This window comes from Mustela nivalis (genome assembly GCF_964662115.1).
Source record: "Mustela nivalis genome assembly, chromosome: 7".
In the NCBI taxonomy this organism is placed as follows: Eukaryota; Metazoa; Chordata; class Mammalia; order Carnivora; family Mustelidae; genus Mustela; species Mustela nivalis.
The window spans coordinates 66,518,747-66,546,400 of NC_139026.1; the positions used below are offsets into that span (position 1 = coordinate 66,518,747).

At 37.4% G+C, this 27,654-nt stretch overlaps 1 protein-coding gene across 1 annotated transcript; it reads right to left on the reverse strand.

The window, feature by feature from the left end:
* Nucleotides 1-370: 370 nt before the first annotated feature.
* On the reverse strand, nt 371-27,274 carry LOC309870255 (small ribosomal subunit protein mS35-like; the record flags this gene model as incomplete). Its single annotated transcript, XM_082742439.1, has 8 exons — nt 27,102-27,274; nt 23,129-23,175; nt 21,362-21,529; nt 18,575-18,635; nt 10,755-10,894; nt 3,882-3,991; nt 1,303-1,372; nt 371-445 (listed from the first exon to the last, which is right to left on the reverse strand). Exons 1-8 carry the CDS (start codon nt 27,211-27,213, stop codon nt 371-373), a joined length of 783 nt encoding a protein of 260 aa, XP_082598565.1. The 5' UTR covers nt 27,214-27,274.
* Nucleotides 27,275-27,654: the final 380 nt, after the last annotated feature.

A 27,654-nucleotide genomic window follows, 5' to 3' on the forward strand; every position in this document is an offset into this window, starting at 1 on the left:
GATGTTGCTCCTGAAGCCAGGAACTAGAAAATCTGGATAAAGTATGATAATTAGAATACCTCAGAAGAGAAAAGCTACCAGCTACTTTTTGTTCTTTAGTAACCTGGCAACAAAATTTCCTTTTCTTTTATTTTCCACTTAAGCTCTTGTGCTACAGTTTTACTGTTATTATGAAGAGAATGCTGTGAGCAGTCTGGAGAATGGTTGCATGTGTTTACTCAATTACAACAACTCAGGGATGGCAGGAGATTCCCAAGGGCATCTAATCCAACTATCTATCCACAGAGAGTGATCCTTTCACCACCATATCTCCATTAAGTAGCCAAAGGATGGAATGTTCTCTACCAATTAAAAGTAGCACACTCCATCTTTAGAGGACTCTCTTAGAAAGTTTGTACTCAGTGACAAAGTCTGTTTCTCTATTGCTTTTACCTTGTTGTAATACCTAAAAGTCATGAAAAACAAATCTAACCTTTCTTTAATATGAAGTCCTTCAAACATCTAAAGAGAGTGACACTCTCCTATCTCCATTCCTTCATACGTTCCTAATAGAAAATACTACTGAGTCCCATGTCTGTTAGGCAAGCTGCAAAAAAATTAATTTATGCATATTTTAAATTATTTTAATTTTTAAAAATAATATTTAAAACTTTGAGTTACCCAAACTATTAGATACCAACTTTAAATTAGTAAGTTGATGCTCAAGCAAAAACTTCCTTATAAATAAATGTGTATGCCTGTATTAAATCTCAAAACACTCAGACACAAGACTATTTTTAATACTAAAATTAAATAAATAATTGCCCTTAATTGTCCCTGATGTAAACTAGTGAAATGTTCACACAAAAGGCTATGTGTTAACTAAAAATTTTAATAAATATTTAAAATACCTTTCTATAAAGTTTTGGGGCTTTGTTATGAAGTTTATTTGAACAGCAGGATGCATTCTAAATTCTTGAGTTATACAGATGAACTCCCTTCTATAACTTTGATAACTTTCAGCCAAAGTCAAACAAAAGAAAAAAAAAATTCAGATCTTCTAAACGAAGACAGAAACTCTGAATTTTAAAGGCATTTAGTATTTGGTCATCTGATTTCTGTAAGATGGAACTGAGATGGACTGCATAATCTATTTCAAGGTCCTCAATTTCAATGTCAGTAGAAATTATTTATAACATTTCATCTGTAGTTTAGTGGTTCATTAAATCCTCAACCGACTAACTGTCACAGACTGTTTTGAAATGTTAACACCATCTAAATTATCCTGACAAAATTATTAAACATTCACACACAATCACTTACCCAAGACTCATGGTATAAAACTGTTAGCAGATAGAGTGCATAATCATAATTCTGTCTCTTGAAAGGGCACCTGTAAGAGAAAGAGAGAGAAGAAGTCAAAATTTTAAAAATTCAGTACATAAAATAATTTGCAAAATATACAAACAATAAATACAAAGGATAACTTATATTCAGGTATTCTCTATATTCAGGGAATATCCTACCTTTTATTTCTCTTTGTTTTCATCACTAATGGGAGTTATTTGTATCTGATAATAGTTTTACACTATTTTTAATATGACTGTGTCCAATCCAAGTGCCCTTCACAATCTTGGGGCTAAGAGTCTGCTGGACAGTGTGAGTGTATCTACTGAGTTCATTTTAAAAATAGAGATAGACTAAAGACAGTGGCTAATCAAAACGTTCATCTTGATTTCTCCAGAGCCAAGTTTAAAAAAAAAATAAGCTATATTATTCAATGCTATACTGAAGTTGTTGTATTTAAAATAGAATTAATGACCTAATACTAGATAAAACTTCTATATAAATTTGAGATAACAAATTAAGCTTTTAGAAATTATTAATTCCAATTTCTTTAAATATAAAATAAAATCATCATTTGACAGGAGCATATCGGTGGCTCAGTAAGTTAAGCATCTGTCTTTGGCTCAGGTCATGATCCCAGGGTCCTGGGATGGAGTCCCATGTTGGACTCTGCTCAGTGGGGAGCCTGCTTCTCCCTCTGCCTGCTGCTCCCCCTGCTTGGACTCACTCTCTCCCTCTTTCTGTCAATTAAATAAATAAAATCTTAAAAAAAAAAACAAAACCATCACATGACAAGTGACTTTAACAGTACTCTGCTTATTCTACATATTTAGGTTTAATAGTTCTCTAAATAGTTGCTACCATAAACACACACCCACACCCACCAACACTGGAAAACTTAGGGAAAAACTCTGTCAGATACTTACAGAATTTCAAAGAGCAACACTTTAAAAGTAATTTTTTAAGCTGCACAAACTAAAAACTCAACCTTATTTTACATTTTCTAAAGACAGTAAAAAAGAATATTACTAATATATCTCAAATCTATTTTCCCCCATACTATAATACTCTAAAACCAGGGTTCCCAAGTTTTTTCCACCCCTCATTATTGCCTTCATTTATATATGCCATACTACTTCTTCTCACCATTAAGAAGGAGGACATAGGGGCGCCTGGGTGGCTCAGTGGGTTAAGCCGCTGCCTTCGGCTCAGGTCATGATCTCAGGGTCCTGGGATCGAGCCCCACATCGGGCTCTCTGCTCAGCAGGGAGCCTGCTTCCCTCTCTCTCTCTCTCTGCCTGCCTCTCTGCCTACTTGTGATCTCTGTCAAATAAATAAATAAAATCTTTAAAAAAAAAAAAAAAAAAGAATGAGGACATAAATCTTAAATGACTTCCAAGAGCTTTGAAACTAGAATGGGAAGGGAGAGAAGATATCTGCCCACTTGCTTTTCTTTAAAGGCAGGTCTTTATATTTTGACATAATTCAGAAACAGCCAAATATGGTAAGATAAAAATAAAATAATCCTGGGGCTCCTGGGGGCTCAGTCCGTTAAGTGTCTGACTCTTGATTTTGCTCAGGTCACGATCTTGGGGTCACAAGATCATGCCCCGTGTTGGGCTCCGTGGTGGGCATGGAGCCTGTTTAAGATTCTCTCTCTCCCCCTTTCCTTCTACCCTTCCCCGCCTTCCAGAAACAGAAATAAAATAACCCTTTTGTAAAAACATACCAATAACCCTTCTTCACCTCAAATAACACAATTTATAAATTCATATGAGGTAAATTTAATACTGTTTTTATGAAGCAAATTCACTAAAATTCTTATTTACAAAATTGCCTGGGTAAATTAAATCTCTGTATTTAATCATTTAAATTTTGAACTGAAAGATCTTTGACTTTGTAAAAATCAGTTTAAACTTTAATCACTTGCAAATCACACTTTTGTTCTCTTCTAACATCTTCCCTGAGTCTTATTCACATGGATATATTAGAATCCAGACTGAAAAATAACAATAATAATTTAACTAGGCAGTTAGGCAAGCCTCTCCATGTCCATAAAGAGGACAGCAACAGTAGACTAGTGTGAAGATATTAAACACATGAAATGTAGGTGGCTGGGTGGCTCAGTTCTTAAGTGTTTGCCTTTGGCTCAGGTGATGATCCCAGGGTCCTAGGATGGAGCCCTGCATCGGGCTCCCTACTTGGTGGGAAGCCTGCTTCTCCCTCTTCCACTCCCCCTGCTTGTGTTCCCTCTCTCACTGTGTCTCTCTCTGTCAAATAAATAAAATCTTTAAGAAAAAAATAAAATAAATAAACACATGAATGGGACAACTTCACTGACCTAATACGTTAGTTTATGTTGATGTATAAGGCTACCCCGATTTTTTTTTATTGTTTTAATTTCTTTTCAGTGTACCAGAATTCATTGTTTATGTATACCCTGATTTTCAATGTCATTTCTTAAGGAAAGGACTGCCAGAAGACTGGAAGATAATAAAACAACACAATGACCAATAAAAACAACACAATGACCAATTGGCTGAACTTTTCTTTACCTGTCTGTTTTGATGGTAAGTACATCTGTAGTCTTGCAGCATCGCTCTCCCACAAGTTTAATGAGTTTCTTCTTTGCATGATCATCTAAATTCAAACTGGAAAGTTTAACCTTAAAAATACAAGAAAAAGTTATTTGAAAAGAATTATTTCAGATACTTTGTTTAGTGAAAAGAAAACCCCAAAACCCAGTATCAATATCATTTAATGTTAAACTAACCAAAAAGAAACTTTTGCAACCTGTACTGTTGTCTATGTAGAGTTAGCAAACGGCATGCATTATGAAGCCTGATCTTACTCATGGGGGAAAAAAAAAAGGAGGAGGAGGAAACTGTTTTGAGTTGAAAGTTCTGGGCATTAGCACCTTTCCTGTTAAAACCAATAAGTCTCTTAAATAAATGATATTACAGCTTATGAGTAGCACTAAGAATTACACTCAATTAGTATTAGTAAAGCTGGAATATAAGAATACTGGGATAAAACAAAAATGCTTTAAGATATTTCCACCATGCAATTATGAGACTTTTATCATTGCAACTTGCTTAGGGGTATTTATTTTAAAAGGTACAGGTATCTCATGGAAGATGGTATAGAGCATTCATGAAGGATCAAGACATTTAAAATTCAGCTCAACATTTCTCAAAATGTTAATACTAGTCCCAGAGGCTGTTAAGTAGAATTATTTCTCGGGGCCCCTGGGTGGCTCAGTGGGTTAAAGCCTCTGCCTTCTGCTCAGGTCATGATCCCAGGGTCCTGGGATCGAGCCCCACATCGGGCTCTCTGCTCAGCAGGGAGCCTGCTTCCTCCTCTCTCTCTGCCTGCCTCTCTGCCTACTTGTGTTCTCTGGCTGTTAAATAAATAAATAAAATATTAAAAAAAAAGAATTATGTCTCTAAAAAGGCTATTTTTGTTGAATATATTCAGATAATACAGAGTTAAACTGGGTTCTTTATAGAAGGACTTCTTAGAAGTGGTAATATGCTAATGAGCATTCTGAAATTTCAAGACGCAGGGTTCTTATGTAACAATTTCCAGATTTATCTGACCTCATATTCTATTTTTCAAGGGACAGTTCATGGAATTAGTCTTCCTTAAAACATATTTTGGGAAACACTGGACTACATGAACAGTTTTTAATTTGGAGAGAATTATGGCATGGATTGAAGGTATCTAAAAGAAAACTAGACTTGACATAGAAAAATAGGTTAGATATTAGAATACAGTTAAGTAAGGTAAGCCACACACTGTTTTTCCATGGACGGCATTAAGAATAAGAAAAATCCATAACTATATGAAGAGAAAAAAAGGCTCAATAAGATTTTACAATCACATCTACTTCTCGTTAGCTTCAATAACCCTGCACTTCCCTCAAGCCTTTATAGCAGAAGAGCTTATTTATTTTTCCATTTTTCCCACTAGCCTGCAAACTCTCCAGGGTAAGAACGGTATCAGTCCCATTTTTGGTGATGGCCTAGCACTTAAAGAACATATGACATGTATTTGTTGAATGAACACATTAATGAAAAAAAGAAAGGATACATGTTTTTTTTAAGCACTGTGAATTTTTATTTGAACTAAGAAAATATAGGAAATAAATAAATAAATATATACTTTTAAAGAATAAATGCAGGAAAAACATTGACTATTAAATATCAACCTAACAGAATGGTCCTATGTGCAGGCAGTGCAAATTACCACAGTCCCCTGGAAAGAATACGTATCAACAACCAGTTTATCAGCTTGAGGTATAAGAAATATAATTCTGATTATTAACGATAAGAATTACTTAAAAGGAAATAGTGAAATGAATGTACCCCTAATTATTAACATACTTGTACATATGCATGCATACAGATACAGTACAAAGAATAGTTTTTACGTTAGAATAAGAGAATGGAATGATTTTTTTCCTTTTAAAACTCCCTTCAATGTAATCATTTTCAACAATAAATTTAAAAATTTACAATTTAAAAAGTTTAAGTGTTCTAGCTTTTTATGTAAGAAGTAGTAAAAAAAAAATGGCACCAATGCTGATTATTGTAACTGCTTTAAAACTAACATTCACATTAACACTTTGAATGTTCAAAAATTATACAGCGTTTATGCCAGAAACTCCAAATATTTTAGAGCCATGTGGTACACTCACGCCACCTGCTAGCACTCAAAGGCACTGCAAAATTGTAGTCATTAAACTAGATGAACAGTCTGACTCTGAAATTGAGCAGCAATCATTACCATTCTTTTTCCAAAATTCCAAAGAATGCTTGGACTTTTCTTTTGCTACATTTTAAAGCATCAATACTGTATTAACATTATCCCCAAAACAACACTGACATTTCAAATCATAGGAGATCATGGTTTTATGTATATACTTTCAAATGCCCATATTAAAGAGTTACATAAATTGAGAAATAAACCTAATTGTGTGAAGTACCTTCTCTATTTAGAAGCATAGTACGTCAGTTAAAGAACTATAGTTATATACAAAAGACAAGACCTGGGTTTGATTTCTAGATTTGCAACTTTATTTGCTAAGTGACCTTAAATCACTTGATCTTACTGTTTCCTCATTTACAAAACAAAGTACTCACAGGATTTTTGTCAGGAATAAATGAGAATAAATAGAAGAAAGCCATTTTTAAAGAAAAGTCCTACACAAATATTGTTTTTAATTCAGCACTACCTTTATGACTATCAAGAAAAATATGATACCATCTTTCTTTCTCTGAATTTAAAAATTTGAGTATCTTTTTTTTTTTAAAGATTTTATTTATTTATTTGACAGAGTGAGAGAGATCACAAGTAGGCAGAGAAGCAGGCAGAGGGAGGGGGGAAGCAAGCTCCCCACTGAGCAGAGAGCCCGATGCGGGACCCGATCCCAGGACCCTGAGATCATGACCTAAGCCGAAGGCAAAGGCTTTAACCACTGAGCCACCCAGTGGCCTCGAATATCTCTTAATATAGTACTTTATACTATTTGACTGGCTTCACAATATTACTTTAAATCATGCCAGGCGACACCTGGTTAAATATCTGACTCTTGATTTTGGTCATGATCTTGGGGTTGTGAGATCAAGCCCCACACTGGGCTCTGCACTGGGCAAGAAGACTGCATGGGATTCTCTCTCCCTCCCTCCCTATACCCCTGAAGAGAACTCAGGTTCTCTCTCATGTTCTCCCCCCCAAAAATAAATAAAATAAAAAAATAAGTCACACAGGAATGCACATGCTTTAGTCCCACTGTTTTACCTACTTTTACCCTTGAAATGATACCATTCAGGACACCACCACTGAGCTTCAACTGACAGTGGGTAGAGTGAAAAGAGTCCGAGAAGGGCAGATGTGAGTTAGGAAAAGAACACAAAGAAGTGATGAAGGTTTCACATGGTGGTATAAGACAAAAAGAAGACAGGAGGCCCCTGTGTGGCTCAGTGGGTTGGGCCTCTGCTTTTGGCTCAGGTCATGATCTCAGGGTCCTGGGACCAAGCCCCACTTTGGGCTCTCCACTCAGCGGGGAGCCTGCTTCCCCTTTTCTCTCTGCCTGCCTCTCTGCCTACTTGTGATCTCTCTCTCTATCTCTCTGTCAAATAAATAAATAAATAAAATCTTTAAAAAAAATTTTTTTAAAAAAGGAGACAAAAGTGGATGGCGGCCTGATAGGTAAGTGGTATCTTGTGGGATACTTCAAATAATGCAGTCGGATTATTTTTATGTAAAATAAAATAAACAAACAGAACAAGTAGGGAACCGGATGTCTATTCTGGTACTGAAGATTAAGGCCCACAAAAAGTAAGGCAAAATTCTAGATTTCCTGATTCTGAGTTCAGAGATTTTTTAAATCACTTAACATGGAGCTTGACAACAGCTGGTTGTTATTATCATCATTATTATTAAAAAGAGGCAACATTTACTAAATTATTAAAAATATATCAGGTATTAATTACCCCTAGGTACTTTTTAAAAAAATTTTTAAAAACATTTTTAGGTAATCTCTATACCCAACATGGGGCTCAAACTCACATCCCTGAGATCCAGAGTCACATGCTCCTCTGACTGAATCAGCCAGGCACCTTACTCCTTAGGCAATTTATATTAACCTGGGGAATGTTGGCCAAGCATAATTTTAAGGTTTCCCCCCCCCCTTTATCTAGATTTTCTAAAATTTATACAGTAAACATGTATTGTCTTTTGTGATTTTAATATTTTCAATTTCTCCAAACATATAAATGTAATGCTATGATATTTAAACTATTCTAGGGGGGAAAAAAAGGCTGACGAGCTTTGTAAATTTATTTCATAAAGAAGGCACAATCCTGATACCAAAACCTTTCAAAGAAAGAAAATTACAAATCAAACATGGATGTACCTCTAATAATATTTCTAGAAATTAAAGTTTATCTACTTGTTACCTTATAGTGTAAAAATGGTTGCGAGACTGTCAACATATTTTTGCAGTCCACATGGAATGTTCTTTTTCATTTTTTTTTAAGATTTTATTTGACAGACAGAGATCACAAGTAGGCAGAGAAGCAGGCAGAGAGAGAGGGGGAAGCAGGCTCCCCGCTGAGCAGAGCCCGATATGGGGCTCGAACCCAGGACCCTGGCATCATGACCTGAGCCAAAGGCAGAAGCTTTAACCCACTGAGCCACCCACGAGCCCTTTCTTTTTCATTTTTTAAAAAGATTGTATTTATTTGACAAAGAGACAAAGAGAGAAGGGGAGGGAGGGAGAGAGAGAGCACACATGAGCAGGGGGAGGGGTAGAGGGAGAAGCAGGCTCCCAGCTGAGCAAGGAGCCCAAAGTAGGTCTTGATCCCAGAACCCTGTGATCATGACCCTGGCCAAAGGTAGCCGCTTAACTGTCTCAGCCACTTAGGCACCCCAAACATGGACTGTTCTGATTTAAAATAAAAACTACATGGAGTACAAAATCTCATTTTTTGAGTGTAAAAAAAAAAAAAAAAAGGAGTCTCCACCTTTGCTATGATATGACGAAATGGCACTTTACTGGTGAGGTTTTCCTCCCCAAAAATACATACCAGTCTAAGCATGAGAAGAAAATCAAACAAATCTAAAATGAAGTACATTCCACAAAATACATAACTAGTACTTCTCAAAACTGTCAAGGTCACTAAAAACAAGTAAATTCTGAGAAACCACCACAGTCAAGAGGTGCCTAAAGAAATCTGAATAGGGGCACCTGGGTGGCTCAGTCTGTTAAGCATCTGCCTTTGGCTCAGAGCATGATCCTAGGGTCCTGAGACAGAGCCTGGTGTCAACAGGGCTTCCTGCTCAGCGGCAAGCCTGCCTCTCCCTCTCCCATGCACTCCAACTCATGTTCTGTCTCATGAGTGCTGTTTCTCAAATAAAGAAATAAAATCTTTAAAAAGAAAATCTGAATAAAGTATGAACTTTAATTAATAATGTATCAATATTGGCTCGTTGTAATAAATGTACCACAATAGTAAAAATGTTAACAACATAAGAAATTTGGTGTGAAATATAGGAGGATTCTGTGAACTATCCTTGAAAGTTTTCCATAAATCTAATTTTTTTTTAGTTAAAAACAAAAAAACAAAAAACAAAAACCCATCAGGTAACTGCTCTGTGACTGCTATATGAGAAAGCTATGCCATGTGGATCAAGACTCTTACCGGAGAAAACAGTGGTTTCAAATACTAACTTGGAAGTTAGTACAGCAAGACACTTGGAACTGCAATAGTATGTGACATGCTCTGATGGGTAGGAGCAGGGATTTAATGTTTCTCCAAGCAACAAACGATCCTAAATAAAATGCTAACAGAGCAGATCCATAGGAAGGCAAAAGAATGATGTACTATGAAATAATCAGGGTTCAGAACACTTCAGTAAGTGTAAATACAACCATATAATTCATTACTACATTAATTCAAAGGAGATCATTTCAAAAATGCTATAGGACTAGGACACATCGTTAACCTAATAGAGGCTATTATCTCAAACTGAATACCAGTGTATACTTAGAAGCTAAAAGCCAGAGGCACATCCATTGTATAGAACAGCATAAAGGACTACATAAACATTATTTTAGAAGTTTCACCTAATGAAAAAGACGAAAAGAAAAGATAAAAACAAGGTATAGATATTTAAAAAGGAGAATTAAAACCACTCTTATTTATCACTTATTTCCTAAGAAATCTCTGAAAGAGTAAACAAAAAGCCCAAATATTCAGATTTTGGTCTCTTATTATATATCAGTGTTCAGCCTCAAACACTCTCTTAGCATAGAAAAGACCCTGATTTACGTTATTCTATGTAGCCATTAATAATATATTAAAGAGGGGCATTTGGCTGGCTCACTCAGTAGAGGATGTGACTCTTGATCTTGGGGTTTTGAGTTCAAGCCCCACCTTGGGTATGGAGATAACTTAAAAATAAAATAAAAAAATAATATTAAAGAGTGATAACTTTGTATGCTAACAGATGGTAACTGCACTTATCATAGTGAGTATTTTGTAATGTATATAATCATCACTAGCTTGTACACCTGGTATTAATATAATAATGTATGTCAACTATACTTCAATAAAAAAATTAAAGAATGTTTAATAACCTTGGAAAAATTTTAATTCACATTGTTAAATAAAAAAGAGCAGATAACTAATCAAATATAGTATCATCCTATTAACATACACAAAGGTTGACTATATATATACTAAAATGAATTCCAGTAGTCAAGGTTATTTATAAGTAGTAGAATTAGAGGCAATTTTATTTAATACTTTAAAATTTTCACTGTTTTCCAAATTTTCTACAGTATCAGTTTTCTATATACAAAATGTTATTTTGAATTAATGTATTATAATAATTCTTATTTTTAGAGAAATATTCCTTACCCTTAAGGTTACTACTCGTGCTTTGGGGTTTCGGATAGATGGTCCTGCTGAAACATAATCAGTTGTGTCCACTTCAATGGGAAAATGCTTCTCACATTTTTCATCACTGTCCAGAGCAGCTGGCCACTCAGTGCAGAAATCTGAGAATTAAGAAAAATAATCTCAAGTATAGTTTCGCCAAGTACATTCTCGTTGCAATGTGCGCTACCAGACCAAATCACTGAGGGAGATGACTCTCGAGCTACATGGAATGAAAGAGCAGACTCTCTTCTGCACCTCACAAACACATCATCATCCTTCACCCCTTTTCTTCTCAGATGAATCCTCGTTAGGGAATGTGATTAAATAAAAGACTCAGATAACTTGGGTTTGGTGAGGAGCAGTAAGCTTGGTTAAAAGGAAGCTATGACTTGATAGAAGCTTATTATAGCTTTGCACATACCCAGTTATGGGGCACTTTAATCCCCCCTCACTCACCAACTAAAAGCAAACAGTTCATAGTGCTCAGAGTGTTAATTATTTTTGAGAAAAGCAACAGTTCATAGTAATTCATTCCCAAATGAAAGTTACTAAAGTTCTGAGGGGAACTGAAAAAGGCTCTGAAAGAGCTCTTAGAAGAGAGATATGGTCTCCATTCTCTCAGAAACTGAGCTGAATAGGGCCTCAAACTGAACAGGTACAGTCTAGGGCATTACTAAATAGATCCTTACAGTAACTCATGTTTCCTCTAGGTGACTTCTGTGCCAACGAAGCTAAATGGAAAAAGGAACAGACTTGTCCTCAGATTCAGGCAACACAACTAGCCTAAAGGGGAGATGGGACTGGCTGTGAGAAGAGGGCCACAATGGGAAGTTTCAAGCACTGTGACAAAAATGTGGTGCACCGTCTATCTCCACAGCACAGATCTCCACAGCACATACAAACTCAGGCCTTCAGTGGAGGGGTGGGGAATAGGGGAGAGGGGGCTGAAAAGAAAAAGAGCTCCTGGCATGTCCTACAGCTATCTGTATTGAGGGACTCCGTAAGAAGGTAGCTGATTTCATTTTGCCCTATTCCTATAAAGTTAGTGAGGTAGAGGGCTCTCAGCTTGAGATGTACTTCTGGCACTATCAGCCTCCCCTCCATGGAAATTTCACTGCATTCTAAGAGTCTTCATTCATTCGAAGAATACCTAAAAGTAATTGGTTTCTTAGGTCAAACCTATTAAATCTCAGGGGGTCTGTGCTTTCTCCAAAAAGCATGACTGCAGGAGAGGCTGGTCACAAGCACAGACATATGTGGAAACCCTTCCACGTGACGATTTAAGGGACAGTGAAAGGTACTTTGTCAATAACATTTCCTATAGTTAACAATTTTCTTTCTTTTTTTTTTTTTAAGATTTTATTTATTTATTTGACAGACAGAGATCACAAGTAGGCAGAGAGGCAGGCAGAGAGAGAGAGGAAGGGAAGCAGGCTCCCTGCTGAGCAGAGAGCCCGATGTGGGGCTCGATCCCAGAACCGTGGATCATGACCTGAGCCGAAGGCAGAGGCTTTACCCTAGTTAACAATTTTCTTATAGTAGGTACTATATTTAGCTCCCTTTATAGGCTTTAATACCAGTCAGCAAAATGCCACAAAGACTCTCCAAGATTTATAACTAAATATATGGTAACAAATTAAGTATAGCTCACACCATTCCCTGAACACCCTGCTTAAGAGAGCAATACTCACACACTTGAGGGGAAAGAAGTAGCTCCACAATTCTGACATTTAAATAAAATGGAAAGAGCATGATTACTGAAGTTAAATTTTATTCCCATCATGGAACAATTCCAATATCCTGCACTCTAAGATGCCACACTGCCAAGCACTTTATAAGAGACTAGTTTGGAGAATTTTATGAGTTCTTGGGTTTGTACTGACTCTTTTATTTTTTATAACTTTGAAGAAGTCATTTCAATAACCAGATGATAATTACAACTTTTAAATTACCGGATTATATGTCTAAAAAATACAGCCAACTGGAAAGTACATAATAGACCCCTATTCATCTGATAGGTAGAGCAATAGACTAGACTTCGAAAGACCTTGGTTTTTACTTAACTTCTACCACTGATTATTAAAGTTTGGGTAAATTACCTAACTTTCCTGTGCTTCAGATTTTCCACTTGCAAGTTAGATATAAAATCTGAACTGACCTACTTTAAAAGAAAATTGAGAAGAAATATTTTAAAAGCTTTTGAGTTATTTGGAAGATACAAGCTAAATCTAGAAGCTGGCAAAAGTGTAAAGACAAAATCAAAGAAAGATTAAACACTTAAACACTTAAAATATAATGCAACTTTTCTGAATGTGCTATATGAAAACCATTCATTTAAGAATTATGAAGTATTTTAGAAGTACCTCATTTAAAAACCCATTTCTACATTATAAATGCACATTCCAAAATAATGTTTAAAAAGGAAAAAAATGAGATTTATCACAGTGCAGAACATTCCTTAACTGGCTTCACAAAGGATTAAAAAGTGCTACATGGTTTGTGCCAAACAAGGAACAAATCTGGAATAATGATCAGTCACAGTCTATCACTAGGCACCAATATAAACAGAAACATACTAAAAGGATACAAATGCATTCTACTATCCCAAAAAGACCACATACATGAAAGAAGATAGGAGAAACTGTTCTTCCTTCATGTAAGAGTAAAGTCATTCTTCCTACTTTTTGACTTCTTTATTTCTTCCTTACATTTCTCAATAAAAGGCCCTTCCAAAAGCTAAAAGTATATCATAATCATGATCACTATACTATTTCTCCTTCCAGCATTATCACGTTACCTGCGAAGAGCTTTTACATTTCATTTCTTTTCTGAAAAGCCTTAACAAGTGTACTGAGCATTTATATATCTCCTTTTTAATTAGCATGAAGAATTCATTCAAAGGTACTAACTCTTGAATTAAACTACACAACCAATCACTAACAGCTGTGAACCTAAAACAATTCTAATGTCCTTCTGTATGTAGTCCAATGCAAATGAGATGAGAAATTGAGTCTATGTATATATGAAAACATGCATAAAACTATGAAAAAAAAATTCTTTGCCTTTACCTCCGTGCATGTGGGAAGGAAAAAGAATAAGTGAGTGAGGGCTATCTGGGTGGTGCAGTCAGTTAAGCCGACTCTTGGTTTGGTTCAGGTCACGATCTCAAAATCATGAGACTGAGTCCCCTGTGAGGCTCTGTACTCAGCAAGGAGTCTGCTTCACATTCTTTTTTTTTTTTTTTTTAAGATTATTTATTTATTTATTTATTTATTTATTTATTTGACAGACAGAGATCACAAGTAGGCAGAGAGGAGGAAGCAGGCTCCCTGCTGAGCAGAGAGCCCAATGTGGGGCTCAATCCCAGGACCCTGGGATCATGACCTGAGCCAAAGGCAGAGGCTTTAACCTACTGAGCCACCCAGGTGACTCTCTGCTTCAGATTCTCTTTCCCTCTTCCTCTCTCCCTCCCCTCTGCATGCTCTCTCTGCCAATATCTAGGAATCAATAAATATTGTTCAAATTCAATAAATTTAGAACTGGCAATATAGTCATGGTCTGGTGATTACTTCCATTTTACGTATGTATAATGAATAATATATACTAACATAACTATACATATATAAAATATACAGAGAAAGAATATATAATAAATACTGTATAGAAAGAGACTATATCGGGCACCTGGGTGGCTCAGTGGGTTAAGCCTCTGCCTTCAGCTGGGGTCACGATCTCAGGGTCCTGGGATCGAGCCCCATATCGGCTCTCTGCTCAGCGGGGAGCCTGCTTTCTCCTCTCTCGTTGCCTGCCTCTCTGCCTATGATCTCTCTGTCAAATACATACATACATACATACATACATACATAAATGAGACTATGTGGAAAAAATAAGCAAATATACTCTCAGCAAGTAATTATCAGACCTAAACAATGACTAAAAGAGAACACTTCTAAAATGAGGGGCTGAGGGACGCCTGCGTGGCTCAGTGGGTTGGGCAGCTGCCTTCGGCTCAGGTCATGATCCCAGCGTCCTGGGATCGAGTCCCGCATCGGGCTCCTTGCTCCGCAGGGAGCCTGCTTCTCCCTCTGCCTCTGCCTGCCTCTCTGCCTGCCTGTGCTCGCTCTCTCCCCCTCTCTCTCTCTCTGATAAATAAATAAAATCTTTAAAAAAAAAATAAATAAAAATAAAATGAGGGGCTGAGGGGAAAGGAGAAATAAAACACTACTGCTTTTCATCATCAGTTTTTCTGCTACTTGATGTTACCACATCTATGTATCACTATGAAGTTCTTATTTTAAATAATTTCTTCAAGATAACTCTCTGCAAAGTATCCCATTACTGACTCTATAACTATTGACTTGGCATCTTTCTACATTATCTTCAGTTTGGATTATACTGACTTCTATCTATAGGCAACACTCTGCGATATTTTCTTCCATCACTTTATGTATGTGCTATCTATAATGCAACAATTAAGTCCCTAGTCTACCTGAACAAGGACTACAATTTCCGGTTCTATTTATTATTCATAGCCACTTGCAGAGTAGTCTGCAAAAAAAAAAAAGGAACTTGCAGATTTGACATCTTAACAATTCACTGAAAACTTGAAAATTTTTCTAAAAAAAGGAGAAACTAGCAATGAATATAAGACAATTTAATACAATAAAAATGAGGTTTTGTTCTTCCATTTTTATTGAGATATAGTTGACATAAAACATTGTGTAAGTTTAAGGTACACGATATATTGACTAGATGCACTTAATATATGTTGCAACATGATTACATTCACAACACTAACACAGTGTCACGTAATTACCATTTCTTCTTGTGTTAAGAATATTTATGATCTGCTCTCAGCAAATTCCAGGTAGAGAACACAGTGTTAATAACTATAATCACTATTCTGTATGTTAGATTCCCAGAACTTATCATAAAACTGGAAGTTTGTATTCTTTGACCAACATCTCCCTCCCCCACGTAGCCCCTACTATTCTGAGTTCAGCCTTCTCAAATTTCACATGTAAGTGAAATAATAATCCAATTGTTTTTCTCTGTCTTATTTCATTTAGTACAATGCCCTCAAGGCCATCTATGTTGTGACAGATGGCAGGATGTCCTTCCTTCTCATAACTAAATAATATCAAACACACACCCCACTTTTTTTTTTAAGGTTTCAATTTATTTATTTGACAGAAAGAGAGACTGAGAGAGGGAACACAAGCAGAGGAAGTGGGGGAGGGAGAAGCAGGCTTCCCACTGAGCAAGGAGCCCAATGCAGTGCTCAGTCCCAAGACCCTAAGACCATAACCTGAGCTGAAGGCAGACGCTTAATGACTGAGCTACCCAGGCACTCCCCATTTAGGTTGTTTCCATTTTTTGATTGTGGTAAATAATGCTGCAGTGAACAGAAGAGTACAGATATCTCTTCAATACCATGTTTCCTTTTCTTTTGGAAAAAAAAAAAAAATATATATATATATATATATATATACACACACACACACACACATATACACATTCACACACACATACATATATATATCCAGAAGTGTGATTGCTGGATCACATGGGAGTTCTAATTTTTTTTTTTTTAAAGATTTTATTTATTTATTTATTTGACAGACAGAGATCACAAGCAGGCAGAGAGGCAGGCAGAGAGAGAGAGGAGGAAGCAGGCTCCCTGCTGAGCAGAGAGCCCGATGCGGGACTCGATCCCAGGACCCTGAGATCATGACCTGAGCCCAAGGCAGAGGCTTAACCCTCTGAGCCACCCAGGCGCCCGGGAGTTCTAATTTTTTAAGGAACCTACATACTATATTCCATACTGGCTATATCAATTTACATCCCTAGCCATTAGTACAATAGGGTTTCCCTTTTTTCCACACCTTCACCAACATTTGGTATCCCTTGCCTTCTGGGTGGTAACTATTTCTAGCAGGTGAGAGGCAACAGCTCCTTGTGGCTTCGATTTGCACTAATCTTTCCACAATTAGTTATACTGAGCATCTTTTCACTTGTCCACTGATGATTTGTATGTCTTCCTTGGAAAGACATCTATCTATTCAGGTTCTCTGCCCATTTTTTAATCAAATTATTTGGGATATTTTGGTGTTGAGTTGTGTAAGTTTTTTATATATTTTATATAACCCTTATTAGATATATCACTTGCAAATACCTTCTCCCATTCAGTAGGTTGCCTTTTCATTTTGTTGATGGTTTCCTTCATTGCGCAAAAGCTTTTTATTTTGGTGGTCTCAAAAGTTTATTTCTGCTTTTATTTCCCTTTCCAAAGAGACATATCAAGAAAAATAGTGCTAAGATCAATGTCGAAGAAATGCCCATGTTTTCCTTAAGCAGTTTTATGATTTCAGGTCCACATTTATGACTAATCCATTCTGAGTTTATTTTTGTGTGTGACTTAAGCCAGTGGTCCAGTTTCATTCTTTTGCATACAGCTGTCCCATTTTCCCAGCATCATTTATTAGAGACTGTCTTTTCCCCATTGCATATTCTTGCCTCCTTTGTCACAGCTGAATTTACCATATAAGCATGGGCTTATATGGACTCTCTATCCCATTCCATTGATCTATATGTCTACTTTTGTCCTGATATCATACTGTTTTGATTACTGTAGCTTATTGTATATCCTGAAAACTGAGACTGTGTTATCTTCACCTTTGGTCTTGCTCAAGACTCTTGGTTATTCAGGGACTTTTGTGGGTCCATACAAATTTTAGGATGCTTATTTCTAGTTCTGTGAAAAATGCTGTTGGTATTTTATAGGGATTATATTCAATCTGTACTTTGTTTTGGGTAGTATGAACACTTTAACAATATTAATTCTTCCAATCCTCTATTTATTTTTAAATTGAGTTGTCTGGGATTTTTTATCATTGAGTTGTATGAATTCTTTATATATTTTGGATACTAACCTCTGACCCGAAGTTTGCAAATATTTTCTCCCATTCTGTAGACTGCCCTTTCCTTTTGTCAATGGTTTTCTTTGCTGTGCTATAGCTTTATAGTTTGGTATAGTCCCACCTGTTTATTTTTGCTTTTGTTGCCTTTGCTATTGGTATCGAATCCAAAAATCATTGCCAAAACTCACGTCAAAGAGCTTACTGCCTATGTTTTCTTCTAATTTTGTTTTGTTAATGTGATACATCATTCTGACTGATTTTTATGTTGGACCATACTTGCATTCCTGAAATAAATACCATTTGATCTGACATGATCCTTTTAATGTACTGTTGAATTTGATTAAGTAATATTTTGTTGAAGACTTTCTGGGTTTTTCTTGTAATAGAGTTCTAGTTTTATACCACTGTGATCAGAAAGGGTGCCTGATAGGACTTCAGTATTTTAAAATTTGTTGAGACTTGTCTTTTGCTCTAACATATGATCTGTTCTGGAGCATGTTTCATATGTGCTTGAGAAGAATCTGTATTCTGCTTCTTTTGGATGCAACGTTCAGTAAACATCTGCTAAACCCATCCAGTCTAACATATAGTTTATATTCAGTGTTTCCTTACTGATTTTCTGACTGATCCATTTATTGTTGGAAATGGTATATTGAAGTCTCCTATTGCTATACTGCCATCTGTTTCTCCCTTCAGTTCTGTTAATATGTGCTTTATATACTTAGGTATTCCTATCTTAGGTGCATAAACTAAGATGCGTAAATTTAGGTGCATAAACAAATGTTATATCTTCTTGATGAACTGACCCCTTTATCATTAGAAATGAAATTTTTATGTTCAAAGTTATTGTTAAGTTCATATACTGAAACAATCACTTACCTTTAAGAGCTTCACAGTGCTTTTTAATAGCTACAGGAGTTAAATGCAGAAAATTGGGGATCTAAAATAGAGAAATTTAAAGGATAAATTCACCTACTACCTCAAAAACATAAAATAAAAATTTCATAAAAGTAAATCCTAAGCACAACAAACCTTGTAATAAATAAAATCTAGTTTTTACAATATTAATTTTATGTCACATGTGTTATGAATTCAATAAATGAATTCTGAGAAATATTGATTCATGATGTATCTTATGATGACTTGTGGGGGGAAAAAATGCTGTTCTTATAGTACTCTTCCTGCCAAAAATCTACAGGTACACATATTTTAGTTATAAAACTAAAAGCACTCAAGGACACAGATTATTGTTTAATCATCTTAATTTCCCTGGAATACAAAAAGACATACAAATTATTCAAGGTTCTACAGTCTTAACACTTTGGTTAACATCCTTCTAGACATCTCTTTAAAAAACAGATACATGTATATGACTTTACATAAATGGATTCATACTGCTCTAGAAACTGCTTTTTTTTTTTTTTGTCTATGTTTTTTTTTTTTTCCCCAAGGGAAAACCATTTTATAAACATAAATTTTTATCCCCAGGGATAAAGGTCTGTGAATCACCAGGTTTACATACTTCACAGCACTCACCAAAGCACATACCCTCCCCAATGTCCACAGTCCCACCCCCTTCTCCCAAACCCCCTCCCCCCAGCAACCCTCAGTAGAAACTGCTTTTTAAAGATTTACTTATTTGAGACAGAGAGAACGTGCACATGTGTGCACACAGCTGGGAGGGGCAGAGGGAGAGGGAGAAGAATCTCAAGCCGACTCCGCATTGAGTGCGAAGCCCAATGTGGGGCTCGATCGCACGACCTTGAAATCATGACCTCACCCAAAATCAGGAGTCACTCAACCACTGTGCTATCCAAACACCCCTAAACTAAGTTCCCTTCTTTCATTTAAAGAAATGATCAATTTCTTCAATGTTTGTTTTCTTTTATCCCTTGAAACATTCAGATTTCCAAATTTCATTTACCCCTCTCTAGCAGCAGTCAACTCCTTCTCCATATTACCATCTCATTTTTTAACCACCATCTTTTAGCAATTTATTTTTTGTTTTTCGGTTTTTCAATACTAAACATATATATATGCGATGCATATAAAAGTAGCATATAAAAGTAGCATACATATGCTAAGTGAAGTACGTCAGAAAAAGAAAATACCATATGATTTCACTTACATGTGGAATCTAAAAACATAATGAACAAAAAGCCGAAACAGACCCTTAAATTCAGAGAACAAACTGGTGGCTGGAGGGGAAGGGACATGGAGGGATGGGAGAAATGGGTGAAGAGGAGTGGGAGATAAAGGCTTCCAGTTATGGAGTAAGTAAATCATAGGGACAAAAGGTAGAGCATAGAAAATATAGTCAATGATATTGTAATAGGGCTGTATGGTAACAGATGCTAGCTACATTTGTAGTGAGCACCGTATAGCACAAAAACTTGTGAAACCACTACGTTGTATACCTGAAACTAATGTAAAATTGTGTGTTAACTATACTTCCAATTAAAAAAAAGAAGAAAAAGATTCTCATAGAGTGGAAAACACAGTTTATGACAATTTTACCGTATATAACATGAACCATCTAAGATATGCCTTCTCAGGCAAAACATATTCATATTTTCTTTAAAAAGGTTATAGTTCATGGCACCTGGGTGGCTCAGTTGGTTAAGTGTGTGTGTTCGGCTCAGGTCATCCTGGGATTGAGCCCTGCATTGGGCTCCCTGCTCAGTGGGGAGTCTTCTTTTCCTTCTGCTCTTCCCCTCCCCCTGCTCATGCTCCCACGTGTTCATGATCTATCTTGCAAAAATAAATAAATAAAATCTTCAAAAAAAAGCTTATAGTTCATAAATCATTATAGATGCTACCAACTGAAGCATTGAATATGACATATTTTGCTTCACGAAATAAAGAAGTTGAAGGACTATAACAATATTAAATGATATTCTACTTTTCTGGGCAGAAAGTTTTAGAATCTCTTTAAAAGTAGATTTCAAGGGTGCCTGGGTGGCTCCATGGGTTAAGCCGCTGCCGTCGGCTCGGCTCATGATCTCAGGGTTCTGGGATTGAACTCTGCATTGGGCTCTCTGCTCGGTGGAGAGCCTGCTTCCCCCTTTGTCTCTGCCTGCCTCTCTGCCTACTTGTGCTCTCTCTCTCTCTGTGTCAAAAATAAATAAAAATCTTTAAAAGTAGATTTCAGGGACACCTCAGTGGCTCAGCTGTTTAGGCGCCTGTGTTCAGCTAAGGTCATGATCCCCGTGATCAAGCCCTGCACCCTCTGCCTCTTGCCCAGTTGGTGTTCTCTTGTGTGCATGGTTCCTCACCCTCTCTCTCTCAAATAAATAAATAAAATCTTACAAAAAAAAAAAAAAGTAAATTTCAGTCACAATTCTCAATCTCAAATTAGGTCATTTCATTTTTCTGAGTTCCACTTGAAAGATATAGGTAGAAAAAATACAATAGAAAAGAAAAAGCCAGAAAGGAAGCCATAGGATCAACTGGTTATATTCTTAAATGCTCAGGACTCTTTGAGTCTTCTCTACCATGGACAATCAGAATGTATCATTCATTATTACCTGAAAAAAAGTTTAAACTAAAATACAATACCTGCTGCTACATACTGAACCCTCAAGTACAAGGCAGGGTAGGAGTGGGAAGAGGACCAGCATTTCTTTAGAAATAATTCTTAGCCAATGAATCAGCAATTGACCTTACCTTTAATAGTTCTAGATTTCCCTCCTTTGCCATGGGCACCCCCCTTTTTACTGGATAGCCCATTCGAATGGGAAGAGGTACAGCAGAAGGTTTAAATGGCGCTGCAACAGGATAAACACTAGGCCAATCTTGGTCAACAGTCATTTTCTCTGTCCTAGGAGGTAGTGCCTATAGAACATAAAATGCTCTATGAATATGAATATGATCTTTAATTTTAAAGCAAAAAACCTACAAAAAAAGAAACACAAGCAGAATTGCAACTGATGTAAAATCTGACCTCTCATAAAGCTGCTGCTATTCAAATGAAAAACACCAAATCTACCTAATATTTTTGCACTGTTTCTGCAAAGCTTCTGGTAAGGATCTTCTTTAATAGCACACTTCCTTCACTAAAAATTTCTGTGGATTTAGACTTTTAGCAAATTTTTTACATTTTGTTGAAGAGTAACAATGTATTTTGAAATACAGATCTTCCTCAACTTATGATGGGTTTATTGGACACTCTGTTTAAGTTGAAAACACCATAAGTTAAAAACGCTTTTAATACACCTAACCTACCAAACAGCATACCTTAGCCTAGCCTGCCTTAAATGTGCTCAGAACACTTACATTAGCTTACATTTGAGCAAAATCTTCTAAAACAAAGCCTATTTTATAATAAAGTGTTGAATATGTCATATAATTTATTGAATACTGTACTGAAAGTTACAAAAAAAAAAAAGAATAGTTATAAGGTACAGACTGGTTGTTAAGTATATTGGTTATTTATCCTCATGACTCTGTGGCTATACCTAACTGACACTGCCCAGCATCGCACAAGCTCATACCGCATAATGCTAGCCTAGGAAATGATCAAAATTCAAAATTCCTACAACAGTTTCTACTGAATGTGTACTGCTTTCTCACCACTATAAAGTTGAAAAATTATAAGCTGAACCAGTGTAAGGTGGTGAATGTTTCCCAAGTTAAAATAGTTTTCAGAACTTTATTGATGGAAGTCAGTACAGGAGAAGACACTGATAACTGAGAACTAGAGGAAATAAGAAATAAATAATATGAACTTAGAAATAAGTAAGTAGGTTAAACTAACTGAATACATATATAATGAGAGATTATAAGTCTCCTAGTTTCAGAGAACAGCTATGTGACAGTTTAGTCAATCACATTAACATACACGTATTTTTTTAAAAACTGTATTCATTAGAAGGGGACGGCTGGCATATAAAAGTAGGGTTTTAAAGAAGCAAAATCTGGCAATGCCCAATAATGCAATACCAAAACTAGGGTAGTGTACGCCTTGGAAGAAGGTAATATTCCTGTGAAAATAACTACTCTAGATAATTATAATTTGGTACCAGTTAACTTCCATCTAATAATTTGTCTCTGTTCTGACTCCATCCTCAACAAGTGACCTTAGGATTCGGATTCTTTTATAGACTTGCCTACAGCGTAAGACCAAACTGGTGAGATTAATACACACATCCCAGGCTTCATAATTATTAAAAGCACCATCAAAAATAATTCTATATTCTAGTTTATATACCTATTTCCCAGGAATATGTGAGTCTGTTTCTCAAAGAGGATCCATTTCTTGGGGTACTGACAAAAACCAGTCAAAGAATAGAGCCAAAGCTCTGGCAGTCACCAAGTACGCATCCCCTTGTGAAGCCTTCTCGGGCAGCATTCTTCTGCCTGATCATCAATATCTGCCTCACTTTAGAACTTCAGAGATCATAAAGATAATATGTAGTAGAGCACATTGTTTACCTTTCTTCTCAGTGGTCTTTCATATCTGGGTGTTCTGCCTGCTGTACCTAAAAGACAACACAGTAGTTACAGAGAACTGAGTATGTACAGTTGTTCAACAGTGATCATGATCCCAAAACTCTGAGATTATTTCAGGTATTCATGAAAATGAAATAATAATCCATTTTCTGTAAGCTCTGGGACTAAATCATCTTAATGAAAAGTCAGAAATAGTTAAGAAAAGTCCAGTTACTATTTTTTTAAGATTTTATTTATTTGACAAACAGAAATCACAAGTAGGCAGAGAGGCAGGCAGAGAGAGAGGGAGGAAGCAGGCTCCCTGCTGAGCAGAGAGCCCGATGTGGGGCTCGATCCCAGGATCCTGAGATCAGGACCTGAGCGGAAGGCAGAGGCATAACCCACTGTGTCACCCAGGTGCCCCAAAGTCCAGTTATTTAAATAAAAAATGTATTGTGACTGATGATATAGTGAATTAATCACCTAAAGAAATATTTTTAATAAATGTTAAGGTTCATCATCAAATTCACTTTCCCAATTAAAATATCTAGTTAGAAATAAGAACTTTACATCTTTAAAGATATTTGAATGGAAATGTTTTAACTATAAATATACTTGCTCATATTCGGCATTATTTGGTTCCACCAAACAAAAACAAAATCAAAAACCTTTGTTTTTCCTTCTGTATTGCACATTAGAACATATTAGCCAATGTTACAGTAATGCCAGTAAAAACAAAAATCATGGCCATTCCTAATAAATCATATAACTATAGAAGACAGTAAGTTATTTACATACAGTATATAGCTTTCGTCTCTCTAAATGTTCTGCTTCATCACAGCATATAGTGCTATAATTATGTAGCACTTTCACATGCCAGGCACTATGCTACATGCTTTTCATTATCTCACTTAATCTTATTGTTCACAACAACTGGAAGTACTATTATTATCCTTAGAGGTCATTTAGAGCCGAGAAAAAGAGTTAGGGTGACAACAGGATTGCATATAGGACTCTCCACACTCTGAACCACTTCTATCTCTAGCTTTATCTCCCTTCACAAGGTCCCACAGCTAAACTAAACTTCCAGTACCAGAGCCTGTGGACTTTCTCCAAACTTACTGGCCCCTCTGCCTGGAATGTGCATCCCTTCCACCTGTCTGGCTTCTGTCCCCTTCTGCCTCCCCATCTCATTTCTTTATCTGACACATTTTTATTCATCCCTTGATAGTAATTCATTTATTCACTCAATCATTTGAGTGATATTGTATACCAGAAACGGAGAAGGCAGCAATGAGCAAAAGAAACACAGACCTTGCTTTCACAGAATGTGGTCTGTCAAATAAGATATTTAACAAGTGATTTCAATAAATAGTCATACTATTAAGGGCAACATATAGCAGAAGACAAAACTTAGTTAGTTGGAGAGAACTGCCCTGAAGAGCTGGATTTTAAGCCTAAACCTTAAGGATGAGCAAGAGGTAGCGCTGGGAACAGGCAAGTGAGAAAGTTTCTACACAGAAAAGGAAATGTAAAATCAATGGGAATAGTTCAAGATAGCTGAAATTTGAGACTAGAACAGAAAGGACATTAAGAAAAGAAGTTGGAAATATTTAATAAGCACCTCAACTACAATACATCATTAAGAGAGCTCTTAATTTTCTTCTTCCAGACTTCCTGACCCCTGTAAATGATACTGCCAATAATCTGATTACTCAGGATAAGAATCTAACCTGCTTCCCGAGACTTATTCTTATGCCCCATATCAAATCCATCAGTTAAGTCCTCCTAGCCGTTCCACGTTTAGCCCACTAAAGTTGGTTCTTCACACAGTGATTTTTTAAAAATATTTTATTTATTTACCTGACAGAGAGAGAGAGAGAGAGAGCGAGAGCGCGGCCAAGCAGCGGGAGCAGTGGGCAGAGGGAGAAGTAGGTTCCCCACCAAGCAGGGAGCCTGATACGGGGCTTGATCCCAGGACCCCAGGATCATGATACAAGTCAAAGAAAGAAGATGCTTAACTGAGTGAGCCACCCAGGTGCCCCAGGGGTCAGTGATATTCTAAAAGTATAAATCAGGGGTGCCTGAATGGCTCAGCTGGTTAAGCATCTGACTCTTGAATTCGGCTCAGGTCATGATCTCAGTCAGGGTCATGAGATCAATCTCTGCGTCAGGCTCCACATTCAGCAGTCGGCTTGTCCTTCTCCCTCTGCTCCTCCTCTCCTGAAATAAATAATTATATCACTTCCATGTTCAAAACCCTCCAGTATAATCCCAAACTTAAAATAAAATCCTAAAAGCCGTGTAAGATCAGATCATTACTTATCTTTCTAACATCTTTTTTGTTTTTTAAAGATTTTATTTATTTATTTGACAGACAGAGATCACAAGTAGGCAAAGAGAGAGGAGGAAGCAGGCTCCCTGCCAAGCAGAGAGCCTGATGCAGTACTGGATCCCAGGACCCTGAGATCATGACCTAAGCAGAAGGCAGAGGCTCAACCCACTGAGCCACCCAGGCGCCCTCTTTCTGACATCTTAAGACTACCACTTACCTATGTTCATTTACCTCATTGACTTTCTTTCTCTTCCTTGATCACACCCCTAAGCTTGTTCTCAATTCCTGGCTTTTGCACTTGCAGATCCCTATGTCAACAATGCTATTCCCCCCAGATCTTGGCATGATACCAGGCCATGAGCTCTGCTCAAATGTCACTTCCTCAAGGAGGTCCTTCCTAACTACTCAAATTTTATCTACCCTATAGCCAGTACTCCTCCAATCTATCATTTTCAATACCCTGCTTTATTTTCCTTCAAAGCCCTAATCACCGCCTGACACTGTACTGACACTGTTTTGTTTATAGTCTGACTTACCCAAAACAATATAAACTTCATGAGGTGAGAGACCTTGCTATATCCCATTATCGAGAACACTACCCAGCAAACAGTAGGGTTAAGTATTTACAGAATGAATAAAAAACTTACAAGACACAATCATTAAGATGATAAAGGGCCACTCTGACAAGTTAAGGAATTTATCCTATCTTAAAGCAATGAGGAATCATTCACAGATTTTGAACAAGGGAGTGGCAAGGGAAGATTCGCTTTTTGAATACTTGACTCTATCGCTTCTCAGCCTTTTGGCTAAGATCAAGTGCGAATACTTCACTCTAGTTATGAGAATTCAAGGTAGGAAAGCATGAGCAGAAATAGGGGCCAGTAAAGAAACTACTGTAGAAGTGAGAGATGGTGGCCTAGACTGAACTCTCGGTAATACAAAGATTAGCGATTGTACAGACGGTAGCTTGGACAGCACCTGGTGAATGACTGGACACGCCCCCTCTTTGACATAGCTTTTCCCGATTCCCTCCCGAGGGCTCTTCCTCAATGCCCGTTACTCTATTCACGCTTCCATTACAGCACCTCACACTGCATATAGTGTGACTCCGTTAACAGATCTGTCTTTTCCACAGATTCTTCCAAGTAAGAACAAGTGTCTTGAATGAAGGTCATCTCAATGATGTCTGTTGAATGAAGGTCATCCCATTTGGTGGCCTACCTAGGGCTGGAATTCAGAGCGGCAATTTGTCCCACGAGAGCTGTATGCTTCTCTTAACGTTCGAGAAAACCCATGGTTCAGCACTGCCCAACAAACATCACCCGGCACCAGTACCTAGCGTGACCCTGTGCCAGTGGCCGCGCAAAGGGAGGACCAGAAAGCGCGGGTCACTCACTGTAAGGGGCTAGGGGCAGAAAGCTCGCAACGTCCAGCCCATCCAGAAGCAGAAATCAGCGACTAAAAATCCGATGACAGGGGTACAGAAAAGAGACCCACACCTGCGGCTTTGCTACCGGGAGCAAAGGACGTACCGGCTTCCCCAAGGCGGTGCGGGCTCCGCCACCGCGGCGGCTAGCATGGATTCGGTGTTCCGCCCTCTCACCTCCCGCAAAGCCCGGAGGGGAGGCGACAGACACTCACGCGGGCTTGGTATCGCGGAGCGGGTGGCCGGAGACACGGAGGTACAGAAAGCACGCAGGGTCCTGGTCCCCGGCTGCAGGGTCAGCCACGCGGAGAGCGCGGCAGCCGCCATGGTCGCGAGGACGGCAAGCCGGATGGGACAAGCGCAGTCGGGAGTCAAGGGGCGGCTCTGAGGCCGCTACTGCGCAGGTTCGCCCCACCTTGCCCCGCCCCTACGGGGGAGAAACAGGAAATAGGCGGGCCTGCAAAGTCCGCTTGGAGTCAAATGTGCAAGAAGATAGCCCCAAAATAGGAAAAACTAATAGAAGAAAACAAAAAGGTAACAAAAATTTTTAATACATACATACATACATACATACATACATACATACATACATACATACATACATACGCAGTGAGTCCAAAGAGGACTGTAAGGGATGGGGAAAAATGTGGCTTACAGAAGGCAAATGTGATCTGGCTGGGATTTCAGATGACACAAGAGTCTGGCAGTTTACCTTAGGGCCCTGCTCCTTTGCCATTGCTGCCTTTCCACACTTTCTCGGTTTAAGGA